Source organism: Geotrypetes seraphini, chromosome 4 (assembly GCF_902459505.1).
Source record: "Geotrypetes seraphini chromosome 4, aGeoSer1.1, whole genome shotgun sequence".
Lineage (NCBI taxonomy): Eukaryota > Metazoa > Chordata > Amphibia > Gymnophiona > Dermophiidae > Geotrypetes > Geotrypetes seraphini.
This window is the reverse complement of record NC_047087.1, coordinates 243,035,948-243,049,274: the sequence shown is the minus strand read 5'-3', so window position 1 is coordinate 243,049,274 and position 13,327 is coordinate 243,035,948. Positions and strand designations below refer to the sequence as shown.

General features: G+C 43.6%; 1 protein-coding gene across 1 annotated transcript in view; it reads left to right on the top strand.

The window, feature by feature from the left end:
- Positions 1–13,051, top strand: part of REEP3 (receptor accessory protein 3) — a 175,196-nt gene extending 162,145 nt beyond the window's left edge. The window contains exons 7-8 of the mRNA XM_033940046.1: positions 10,958–11,109; positions 11,484–13,051. Coding sequence (XP_033795937.1) covers positions 10,958–11,109; positions 11,484–11,537 — 206 coding nt within the window. The 3' untranslated portion in view covers positions 11,538–13,051. The remainder of the gene's footprint in view (positions 1–10,957; positions 11,110–11,483) is intronic.
- The last annotated feature ends 276 nt before the right edge of the window (positions 13,052–13,327 follow it).

Below are 13,327 nucleotides of genomic sequence, written 5' to 3'. Positions count from 1 at the left end.
TATAGAATATGTGCTAATCGGGCATCCTCTTGGGCATCCATAAATAGGCACACAGTTATAAAATTACCTCTATATTGCATTACAGATATAGAATGAGTTGTGATAATAAGAATAGATGTACTTTAGTCCAGCAATAACATTGTGCACATTCTTCAGCAGAGGCCATAATGTCTGCACAGGCCTTTATAAAATAGGGTGATACTATTAAAACACCTGGAGGTGCCATTTGAAACCCCAAACAGGCCAATATCCAAACCAAATGTTTGCGCTCACCTAATTTAGCTTATCTGTATACATTCAAAAATTTGATGGATAGTATTAGGCTATCCATGTAACTGTGAACTGGGTAGGGTGGAGGGAGCCCTAAAAATTATCCATTTAGTAGCAGTATTTTGCTGCTATATGGATGAGTAGCCTAATGGTTAGAGCAGTGGGCTGAAGCCCAAGTAAGCCACTTAAATCTTCATGGCCTCAGAGGAGTCCTTTTACTAAGATGTATTAGGTACTATTGTACACCTAATACAGCTATAAATGGAGTACCACAGAACATGTCCATGTATCCTGTAGTAATCTCCAAATGTGCATGTACTAACTGCGCTAAACTTTTTTTTTGAGGGGCTATATTGGGTAGAGAGTGGGCATTCCTGCACTAACAAGATAGCATGTCTACATTAACACACACTAGCTGGTTATTGGTGCAGGTCTGCTGCAGCAGCCAAAAACTCAGCAATGAATATCAGGGTCAAAGGCAAGGGGAATATCCGGAGGCCAATCCAAGTAATTGTGACTTAGATTGGTCTCCATGAAGACGGGATACTGGGCTAGATGGACCACTGGTCAGACCCAGTAAGGCCATTCTTATGCTCTTATATGAGCTAATTATAGGACAGTCAAGCCATTGTGATGTCACTGAGGTTGACTCTTAGGCATTGGTGGACTGAGGCGTTATGACATCACAATATCAGCTCTGGAATGTTGAATTCTGGTGTCTGGGTAATGCTGGACCATGGCCAGTGCTTTAGAGGATATGGGAGTTGACAGCTTTCTCCTTTTGCTTTGATGTTGAACAGACCATGAGTGTATATGCAGGGGCAGTAACTTTTTTGTGGGTTTTGTCTGCCTGATTTCCCAGGTCACTACCTCCTTCCAATTAGCAGAGGTCAGGCTGGAGGAGCTGGTGGTCTTCAAAGGCATTAGATGACCTCTGGGATTCTCTATGCTTCATCAGGATGACGTATAATAAACTGAGTACCCTTGGGTTGGGCCCCAAAGTGGTGGGCTGGGTCAGGAACTGGTTGAGAGGAAGACAACAGAAGGTAGTGGACAATGGAGATTGCTCTGAGGAAAGGGATGTTATCAGTGGTGTGCCTCAAGGTTTTGTTCTTGGGCCTGTTTTTTAAAAACATTTTTAAAAGTGATATTGCTGAAGTGCTGTCAGGTAAGATTTGCCTCTTTGCGGATGATACCAAAACTGCAATAGAGTAGACACCTCGGATGGTGTGAATAACATGAAGAAAGACCTAGTGAAGCTTGAAGAATGGTCTGAAATTTGGCAGCTAAAATTGAATGCTAAGAAATAACAAGGTCATGCATTTGGGCTGCAAAAACCTGAAGGAACGGTGAAGTTTAGGGAGTGAAGAACTTATGTGCACGACAGAAGAGCTGGACTTGAGTGATGTATGTGATGATCTTAAAGTGACCAAACAGGTTGAAAAGGTGAAAGCTAGAAGGATGCTAGGGAGGTATGGCCAGTAGGAAAAAGGAGGTATTGATTCCCTTCTATAAGACTCTGGTGCAACCTCATTTAGAATATTGAGTACAATTTTGGAGACCGCACCTTTTAAAAGATATAAAAAAGATGGAGTCTGTCCAGAGGAAGGCTACTAAAATGGTGTATGGACTTCATCATAAGGCGTATGGGGATAGACTTGAAGATCTCAATCTGTATACTTTGGAGGAAAGGCAGGAGAGGAGAGATATGATAGACACGTTTAAATACCTACGTGGCATAAATGCGCATGAGTCAAATCTCTTTCATTTGAAAGGAAGCTCTGGAATGAGAGGGCATTAGATGAAGTTAAGAGGTGATAGACTGAGGAGTAATCTAAGGAGATCCTTTTTACAGAAAAGGTGGTAGATGCAAGGAACAGTCTCCCAGAAGAGGTGGTAGAGTCAGAGACAGTCTGACTTCAAGAAAGCATGGGATAGGCACATAGGATCTCTTAGAGCAGTGATTCCCAACCCTGTCCTGGAGGAACACCAGGCCAATCGGGTTTTCAGGCTAGCCCTAATGAATATGCATGAGAGAGATTTGCATATGATGGAAGTGATAGGCATGCAAATTTGCTTCATGCATATTCATTAGGGCTAGCCTGAAAACCCAATTGGCCTGGTGTTCCTCCAGGACAGGGTTGGGAACCACTGTCTTAGAGAGAGGAAGAGCTAATGATTACTGCGGATGGGCAGACTGAATGGGTCATTTGGCCTTTATCTGCCATCATGTTTCTATATTTCTATATGACATGGCCCTTATGGAGTAGGATGCTCTAGAGCAAGGGTGTCCAACCTGCGGCCCCGTGAAGTATTTTGTGCGACCCCGGTCGAGGGCGATGCAGTGTTTTCATCTGCTGCCCTCGGGTGTTTACCATATTGCTGGCTCCCTTCTCTGACTTGCTGCAGCGTTTGCGCATTTGTGCGGCCCCAGAAATTTTTTTTTTCGGCCAATGTGGTCCAGGGAAGCCAGAAGGTTGGACACCCCTGCTCTAGAGGTTGTACTCAAGGGCACACCATGATTATGGATAAGCTTTACTTCTCAGGGAGTACCTGGAGAGGCTATTTAGGCTCTCCGGAGTAGATGCCTTGGTCATGGCTGTAGCTAAGAGAACCACAAATCCAGATGAGAAGGGGGGCAAACCTTCAGGATACTAACATATTAAATGATAGCAGATAAAGACCCGAATGGTCTATCCAGTCTCCCCAAATGCACACACTATAAAATAAAGATTTAATTTAAATTGTCCTTTTTCTTAGATATTTCTGGGCCAGAAACCCAGAGCTCAGCCCGGTACTATGTTTAGGTTCCATCTGCTGCAGTCTGTCAGCTCATTCCAGTCCATCGTAACCATCCCAGCCATCGAAACCCTCCCCAGCCCATCCTCAACTGAATGTTCATATATGGGACACAGGCCGTGGAAGCCTGCCCAGTACTGGCCTTAGTTTCTTTAATGTATACCCATTATTTTCTGATTAGAGATCCCCTGTGTTCATCCCACGCTTGTTTGAACTCTGTCTCCGATTTCCTTTCTACCACCTCCCTCAGGAGTGCATTCCAGACTTCAACCACCCTCTTCGTAAAGAAGAATTTCCTAACATTACTCTTGAGTTTACCACTCCTCAACCTCAAATTATACCCTCTGTTTTTTTGTTGGTTTTTTTAACTTTATTTCTTTATTGAACTTTCAAATTATTCACAAGATATCCTTGCTTAAGAAAAACAGAAGAAAAAAAAATGCAGCAGCATTAATTCAAATCTGAAAGGTAAACAATTAAACTTTCTTAGACCACCATCTAATCTTTGGAGAGATCCTGGAAATTGTGAAGAGAAACAATAATAATAACAATTATGGTAAAGCGGAATAGGCTTAACAGAAAGTTCCACTTAACAAACAAATGTTCAATTAAACACTAAGAGTAGACAACTTCTTCATATCAAGAAATGCTCGCAAGTGTTCAGGAACAAAAAAAAACATTTAACTCCAAGGTATTTCACTAAACATTTACAGGGGTAGGCTAGTAGGAAAGTTGTACCCGGTGTCACTGTCTCAGTTCTCATTGCCAAGAAAAGTCTGATGCTCTTGCGTCTCGCCTTGTGACATCTGGGTAAATCCAAACTCTTTTACCCAGAAATGGCAATTGGGAATTTTGAAAAGTGCATTAGCATCCTGCTCAAATACAAAGGAAATTAATAAAGTGGCTCGCTCTATGGAATCTGTGATGGAAAACTGAAGTATTTCTGTAAGATTTAATGAATCCACAGCTCGTGCGCCTTCATCGGGAATGTCACCTATCTCCTTTTTTTGAAGGTATATAATATATACGATTAAGTGGAGGAATTAAATCAGGAGAGTACTTCAAAATTTCAGTAAGATATTTTTTTAGCATTTCTAGAGGGAACATTCCCATTGATTTTGGAAAATTGAGGATACGCACATTTAATCTTTTGTTATAATTTGCTAATTGCTCTATTTTTCTATTTAGGATAACTTTGTCTTTAACCATCTCTGATGATAGAGTTTGTAAATCAACCACTTTACTCTTAACCTGATTAAGTTCTATACTGAAATGTTCTGTAGTACCTTGGAGTTTTTCACCCAAGGTATTGACAGTACTTAAAAGCGTCGCAAATTCTTTTGAAAACTGTAGTGTTGATCTTCATGAGAGCTTCTCATATGCTCTCTAATGACACCGCTGCCGGTTTTTCAAAATGAGAAGAAATCTCCATGATTTCTCCTGCCTCTAGTTGTACTCTCGTGGCTATAGCCCCTACTGCCGGGGTCTCCCTTGACGATAACAGCACGAGACTCCTCTCACTCAGCTGCAGTGGACACCGGGTGTGGTGGTGAAACTGACATGGGGGGGGGAGAGTGAAACCTCTCAGTCCAAAGTCCCAGACGGGGAACTGCCGGACGCTCCTCCGATGCTAGGGGAGCCAACTCCGATGAACTTCAGCATGGAGCGTTGTAAAAGAGTAGATGTCTGAGCCACAGGGGGGGGGGGCCGGCTCGAACTATTTCTTTACGTTTGGAATGTGGCAAAATTACTTCCAGTGGAAAAATATCGCAAAAAGAAACAAATTGCTCCCACTACAGATCGACTTCAGAGACGCCGAAGCTATGCTGCCATCTTCGATCCTTTACTATACCTTCTGTTTTTACCATTTTCTTTCCTCTGGAAAAATGTTTTTCTATGTTAATACCTTTCAAGTATTTGAACATCTGAATCATATCTCCCGTGTCCCTCCTTTCCTCTAGGGCAGTGTCTCACAAACTTTTTCGAGCCGGGGCACACTAAACCTAGTGTCCCCGGCTCGAGACACCCGGAAGTGTGCTAGCGTCTGTGTGATGACATCACACGCATGCGTTACATCAGCGCGCCGTCGATACATGTGTAAAGGCCCTTCAAATGGACCTTGCGCTGAGAGGAGAGAAGGGCCAGCAGAGAGAAGAGCCAGCGAGAAGAGAGAAGGGCCGGTAGAGATAAGAGGTGCCGGCGTTGGGAGGTTGCTTACAGGACTGCTCTAAGGAATATATACTCAGGGCTTCCAGTCTCTCCTCATACATCTTTTGGTGCAAACCTCCTACCATTTTTGACGCCTTTCTCTGGATCTCTTTAAGTTGTCTTATGTCCTTTGCCCGATAGTCTCCAAAATTGAACACAATACTCTTAAGTGGGGTCCTCACAACACCTTCTTTCTTCTACTGGTTACACCTCTCTCTGTACAACCTAGCATCCTTCTGGCAACAGCCACCGCCTTGTCACACTGTTTCTTTTCCTTTAGATCTTCGGACACTATCACCCTAAGGTCCCTTTCCCCATCCGTCCATATCAGCCTCTCACCTCCCAGAACGTATGGCTCCTTCTGATTTCTAATCCCCAAATGCATTACTCTGCACTTCCTTGCACTGAATTTTAGTTGCTAGATATTAGACTATTCCTCTTACACTTGCAGATCCTTTTTCATGTTTTCCACTCCCTCCTTACTGAGTCAGACAAATGGTCCATCTAGCCCAGTAGCCTGTGCTCACGGCGGCCACTCCAGTTCACTAGTACCTGGCAAGAACCCAAAGAGTAGCAACATTTTATGCTACCGATCCAGGGCAAGCAGTGGCTTCCCTCATGTCTGTCTCAATAACAGACTATGGACTTTTACTCCAGGAAATTGTCCAAAACTTTCTTAAAACCAGCTACACTATCCATTCTTACCACAACCTCTGGCTTAACGATTCTCTGAGTGAAAAAATATTTCCTCTGTTGGTTTTAAAAGTATTTCCCTGCAACTTACATAAGAACATAAGAATTGCCGCTGTTGGGTCAGACCAGTGGTCCATCGTGCCTAGCAGTCTGCTCACGCGGCGGCTCTTAGGTCAAAGACCAGTGCCCTAACTGAGACTAGCCTTACCTGTGTATGTTCTGGTTCAGCAGGAACTTGTCTAACCAGAACAAAAGAAGTTATTCTGCCGTTGTATCGGGCAATGGTGCGCCCGCATCTGGAGTACTGCGTCCAATTTTGGTCACCATACCTTAAGAAGGATATGGCGTTACTCGAGAAGGTCCAGAGGAGAGCGACACGTCTGATAAAAGGTATGGAAAACCTTTCATACGCTGAGAGATTGGAGAAATTGGGTCTCTTTTCTCTGGAGAAGAGGAGACTTAGAGGGGATTTGATAGAAACTTACAAGATCATAAAGGGCATAGAGAAAGTAGAGAGAGACAGATTCTTCAAACTTTCAAAAAATAAAAGAACAAGAGGGCACTCGGAAAAGATAGAAGGGGACAGATTCAAAACGAATGCTAGGAAGTTCTTCTTTACCCAACGTGTGGTGGACACCTGGAATGCGCTTCCAGAGGACGTGATAGGGCAGAGTACAGTAATGGGGTTTAAGAAAGGATTAGACAATTACCTACTGGAAAAGGGGATAGAGGGGTATAGATAGAGGATTACTGCACAGGTACTGGACCTGTTGGGCCGCCGTGAGAGCGGACTGCTGGGCACGATGGACCTCTGGTCTGACCCAGCAGAGGCACTGCTTATGTTCTTATGTTTATCTTGAATCCCTGGAGGATGTTTTCCCCTATAACAGCCTCCAGAAGGGCGTTCCAGTTTTCTACTACTCTCTGGGTGAAGAAGAACTTCCTTATATTTGTATGGAATCTATCTCCTTTTAACCCCGTTCTCTCTTGTTTTCTGCTTGGTGTTGTCTTCATCCTAAGGACCCGAAATCCATCTCTGTCTCCCTGATTTTGGATTATCTCCTCCATTTGTCTGACTCTGGTCTCAAATTATCTTCTATTAGAGGCCATCTTAGTGCTATCACTGCCTTTCATCAGCCAGTGGATGGTAAACCTCTTACAGCTCATCCTCTCATTTCCAGATTTATGAAAGGACTTTTCAATGTAAAACCACTCCTCAATCCTTAGCATTTTTTTGCTACTTCAGCTTGTCTGTGGTGTTCTTTGCTCACATGTTTAAAGACAATAGACTGTTTTCAGTCCAATTCTTTATATGTGAGTTTGTAAACCATTGGACCCCTGAGGAAAGCGTGTTCGCCGAAACACGGACCGTGTAGGGTCCGGTTGGATTTTTATCACAGTATTTATCATTGTACTTTTTAAATTAAATTTTCATGGTTTTATATGTCAGTGTTTAATAAATTATCTCCAGAGCATCTGTATTCACAGTTTTTGGTTTTGTTTTCATCGGTGGATTGTTTTCACTGTGGATCATTGGATCTCCCCATTTTTCTTTGTTGGACTTACGTACATATGCATATCTTAAATTTCATTCAGTGCTTACATATTACCACTATTCTGGTTACCTTTTAAATCCTTGTCGTTTCTCTCAATATGTTTTGTTTTCACTTTTCACAATGCTTTCTCAATATGTAATGTACATATCTATATGTACATATCCTGTTTTTATTTTGTTTTGAACTGCTTGAATATATATATATCTAATATAATAAAATGATAGGCCGCGCATGAGCACTAAAAAAACGTGTTCCCTGATCTGTCGCAAAAATACGAGTGCGCATGCGCGGGTTTTACGTCACCGAATTCTTCCTCCTCCACCATGCCACACCAGCCATGTCCGCCGCCAGCCTCGAACTCCTGGGGGCTGTCGGCGCGAGTCGGCCGGTGCTGAGGACCCGCCTCCGCTCTACACGGCGACGCCAGACCCGGCCCTACAAAACGCTGAGGCCCGTCTTCCGCTTCCGACCTACGCGCTTACACGCATCGGGCTTACCACCGCTGCCGCAAGCTGAGAGGGAGAGCGGGGCTGGCACGGCCGCTCAGTCTCTGCGGGGCTAACAGCCTCCAAAGCTCCTCAGAAGTCTGTCTCACCCCTTGAAAAGGGCTCACCTCCTTGCTCGCGCACATCTCCATCAAGGAAAAACAGCACTACCGGCCGAAGTTTATTTTAAAGTTTAAAGCCGCTGCGGCGGATCCTCTCATTAGCCACACCTGCGTCGGAGAAGGCTTCCGACGCAGACAGCGATAGTGCGAGGAGCCGCCTCAGCGGCTTTACACTTTAAAAATAAACTTTGGCCGGTAGTGCTGTTTTTCGTGATGCAGGTCTGCGCGAGCTCTCCCAGAGCCTGGCCTGCACCAAAACGCGCTCCTACGGCAGTAGGCTAGCGTGACTGCGCCTCTGGCCGAGAGCTACGTGGAGTACTGTGTTAGATGTGCGGCATGTGCGGTGGTGAGAGCAATGGCAGGAGGGTGTCCGAGGTGCTGCGAGGCGTCCAACTGCTACTGCTGCACAGGGAAGTGGAGGGGGAGAGCGAAAAGGGGCTGCTTTGGGGGAGGGGTATGCTGGGGGCAGGCAGCAATCTTGGTTTTCTGGGGGGGGGGGGGCAGAGAGAGATAGGCAGGGTGGGCCAGGGAGAGAGACAGAGAGATAGAAAGAAAGACAGACAAGGGGCCAGGGAGAGACACAGACAGAAAGAATGACAAACAGACAGGGGGCCAGAGAGACAGACAGACAGCGGCCAAGGAACGAGAAAGAAAGACAGACAGGGGGTCAGGGAGAGACAGACAGTGGCAAAAGAGAGAGAGACAAAGAAAAAAAGACAGCGGCAAAGCAGAGAGAGAGAGGGAGAAAGAAAGACAGACAGCGGTTAAGGAGACAAAGAGACAGACATTTATTCTAGCACCCGTTAATGTAACGGGCTTAAAGACTAGTATATATATATATATTTTTTTTTTTTTTTGTTTTTTTTTGCATTTCTCATTTTAGTTATTGGTTTGTCCCTTGAAGAAGGCATTCAAGTATGCCAAAACTGGGATCCTAGTTGGGACCTTAGTTTTCAGCTTGTGAGTTTTACGTTGAGTTTCTCAATAAATAGTTCCGTTGGTGGAACTTGGGCATCTTGCTTGCCTTTTTGCTTGTTTGTCACACATTGAGGCAAGTTTTCTTCCTCTCTTTGCTTGAAGGAACACAGAATACGCAAGTCAACTTTTTTTTTGCTAGTATTCAAAGTTTTATTCTTTGAACATTGTGGCTTCTGGAATTGGAAGCTGAGAGAATAAACTTCATGAAGAATTAATCCTGTGCTCATGGATCTGTATTTAGATTGTATGGTGAACATGGAAGCATGTATAATGTGCCAAGCTGGCTGATTAACAAAAGAACAATAATAAAAGCTTTACAAAAGTACTTGCAGATCTTACTCAGACTAATGACCCATTTTGACAGACTGTAAGTTGAAGAGCCTTTCCTTTCTGCATATTAGAGTCTTGTGGAAATATTGTTTCTGGAGAACTTGGTATCTTCATCTGCGAGCTTGGTGCCTTGCTTGAGTTTTGGAGGGTTTTTTTGGCCTTTTCTGGTCTTTTTAGCTCCTTAAGAGCAAAGTGTGCAGAACTCAGAAATCTCAGAAAAAAGGAGGGGGGGGGGGGGTGAAATTGTCTTGCGCAGAACAGTGTTTTTCTACATAAAAATATCCACTTGCCGTATATACTCGAATATGTTGATCCGAATATAAATCGAGACCCCTGTTTCCCCTCCCAAAAAGGAGGAAAAATGGTTGACTCAAATATAAGACGGGGGCTTAATATCCAAATGCCTTGCCCTGCCAGGATCTGCTCCCATTGTCCCCTCACTCACACCCTCCCCTGCCAGGTTCTGCATTCAGTCCCCCTCCCTGCCAAGTTCTGCACCCAGCCCCCTTCCCTCCCTGCCCTGCAAGGTTCTGCACTCAGTCCCATTCCCTACCAGGCTCTGAACCAAGCCCTCTTCCCTGCCAGGCTCTGAACATTGTCCCCCATCCCTACCAGACTCTATACCCTGTCAACCCTCCCTGCCAGGTTCTGCATCCTGTCTCACCTTCCTTCCCTGTATCCTATTCCCACTAAAAAGAGCCAACCTCATCAGTGATGTCACAATGGCTTGATTGTTCCATACTCCCCTCTGCCCTCCAACCCAGCCAGAAAATTAACGCTTCCCCTTAACTGAAACCACCTAGTGGTAGGCCGGGACAGGAAGGATCCCTCTCGTCTCCTGTCCTGGCCGACACTAAAAGTTACCACCCTCCCTCCCTCGCGTACCTTTTTCTTGATGGTGCAGCGTGTATCCCGCGTTGAACCCCTTCTGCTGATTTCGAAGGTAGTAGCCAGCGGCATACCCGGGCCCGCATGCAGGAGCGAGCTTTTTGTGCTCCCAGCCAGCCCTGCCACAGCTCCTTGATAGGCTGCTGCGAGTCCCGCGAGAACTTGTGGCAGCCTATCAAGGAGTGGTGCATGGCTGGCCGGGAGAACGAAAAGCTTGCTCCTGCATGCCGTCTGGTGGTGCTGCTGGCTACTACCTTTGAAATTGGCAGGAGGGGTTCAACGCGGGATACACGCTGGACCACCAGGGAAAAGGTACGCGAGAGAGGGAGGGTGGTAATTGTTAGTGTTGGCCGGGACAGGAGACAGGAGGGATTCCTTCTGTCCCGGCCTAATGGCAGGCCTGCAGGAAGTCCGGGAGGGTGTCATGTGGTCACTGGGGGATGACCTGAATATAGGATGAGATCCCCATTTTTGAGCCATTTTTTTGGCCTAAAAATCTTGTCCTATATTCGAGTATATACGGTATTAAAAAAAAAAAATGTGAGAGATAATATTCAGGTGAAGACAATTCCCACACGTTTTAACTCAAGATGTAGTCATATGATGATTCTCTGGTGTGTTAATATAGGATATGGAATTCCACTGAAGAAAGAGTCTGGAGATGACAAAACAGATGAAGAAACAGAAGGGGCACATTCAGAAGATGAGATGTATGCCCAAAGAGGTCTCAGACGGTCTCAGAGTATGAAATCTGTTAAAAACGTTAAGAGTCGTAAAGAAGTAAGATGTGTACAATTCTTTGGGTTTATGATGATTATTTGAATCAGTAAAATGAGATCAGTTTTACTGCTAGCAACAATTTCATGGGAAATTGTGTTGTAAGATTTTGAAAATGCTTTTCTCACTGCTGATGCTAAACAGCTTTTTTTAATTTGTGCAGTATTTTTTGTATTAATGATACCTATTTGAATAAAACTAGCACTTCAAAGTAACTAAACCAAATGGATAATCATTTGATACATACAGTATAATATTGTGCATCATTTTGCACTGTCTCTGGATCATTGATTTATGAAGCAAATTAAAATCTGTGTGCATGTCCATTTTTTATGCTCAGTTGAATGTTTTGTCTAAAAGGTGTAATTTTTTTCCAGGTCCGGTATGGATCCCTTAAGTACAAAGTAAAGAAGAGGCCACAGCTGTTCTAAATGGTTTACATTACAAGCGTCAACATCAACTGCTGTATCCAGTAACTTGACTTCCACATATCCTCATATCTGGATTTGTAAAACAGAAAGAACATTTTAAAACAATGTATGGTGATAAGTCTTATTTTTTGATAGTCAAAATAGCTGTATCTGATCAGCTTTGGATTTGATTTGTGAATATATATTTTTTAAATCTTGATTTATATAATCAGGAAGTGTAAAATCCTTCTGAGTGCATATCAGATTTTAATAAAATTTGAGAGCAATATTAAGTGCTGTAGGTTCTAGAACTTTGCAAAAAGAAAAAAACATTGACATGTTTGATACTTTTTTTAAAACTTGTTAATATCTTAATACTGAGTTGTTCTTTATTTTTCTTGCTTAAAAAGATAACCAAATTCTTATTTTCTCATTTTCCTGTTTATGGAGGGAGGGTGCTCTTAAAATGTGGTTTTCTTGTATGAACCATATATATATTTGGATTTGGGATTACATTATTTGTAAATGAGGTGTTCATACAGCACTTTACTATTCTTTCTAGTTTGCACACTGCAAATTGTTTACTTAACAGATTTTTCTCTATGTTTTGTTTTTATTTTTATTATCCTTACACAAGGCATTTTGAGGCAATTTCTATGAGGCACCTAAAGTTATGTGCCTAAATAAATAGAAATCTAAGGTTAGGCACTTAACTTACTCCCCCTTTTACAAAGCCATGCGGCAAAAGCCCCCTAGCCCTTTAAATCTCTATGGGCTTCAGGGCAGTTACTGCAGTGGCGGCAGCCACCATTGTGGCTTTGTAAAAGAGGGGTTAATTAGCTTTTAACAAGCTCATAATAGAAAACAATAAAAATTATTGAGTGATAGGTGTCTATCTTTTTAGGTGGGATTCTACAGAAGATTGGTGCCTGTTGCATGCCAAAGGCATGTTTAGGGGTAGAAAAGGACTTAGGTGTTACTATGCTTGATTCTTTAAAGGACTTAGGCACCTATAATGTAAGCCTTTAAAACCCTGGGCTAATTACAGGCACCTAAGTTTTAAGTTAGGTGCCGGTAGGCATTATTCTGTAAAAGGCGCCTAAGCTTGATTGACACACGACAGGCACCATTACAGAATTTCCCCTTAGAAACATAGAAACATAGAAGATGACGTCAGAAAAGGGCTACAGCCCAACAAGTCTGCCCACTCTGCTTACTCACCCCCTGTCTAAGCCCTAATGACCCAGTTTCCTTATCTTGACCCTCGCAGGGATCCCACATAGGTATCCCATTTATTCTTAAAGTCTGGCAAGCTGCTTGCCTCGACCACCTGCACTGGAAGCTTGTTCCAATGATCAATCACTCTCTCCCTTGTGCTTTATTGCTTTGGGGTTGGTTTTTCAGATCAGTAGTATTACACTTCTCCCTCCGTATTCGCTGTGATAGGGGATTAACAGACCCGTGAATACAGAAAAACCGCGAAAAATTTTCATATGTTATTCGCTGTTTTCTATTAAAAAACATTGTGAATATGGTGAAACCGTGAATAACATGGTGGGAGACCTGGCCTGTTCTTGAAGGAGAGGCAAAACACGGTGAAGAAAGTGCTGGGAATCAGCAATTTTTCTCTGTAAACGCTTGGAATCGGCGATTTCTCTGTGCAAGCTGATGTAATTGGGGGGGGAGGGGGTGGAGGAGCCAGCAAGCAAGCTAAAAACCGTGAATAATCGAAACCGCGAAAGCTGAAACAGCGAATACGGAGGGAGAAGTGTATAACATAATTTTTACACATGGCTTGGCAAACAGATAGT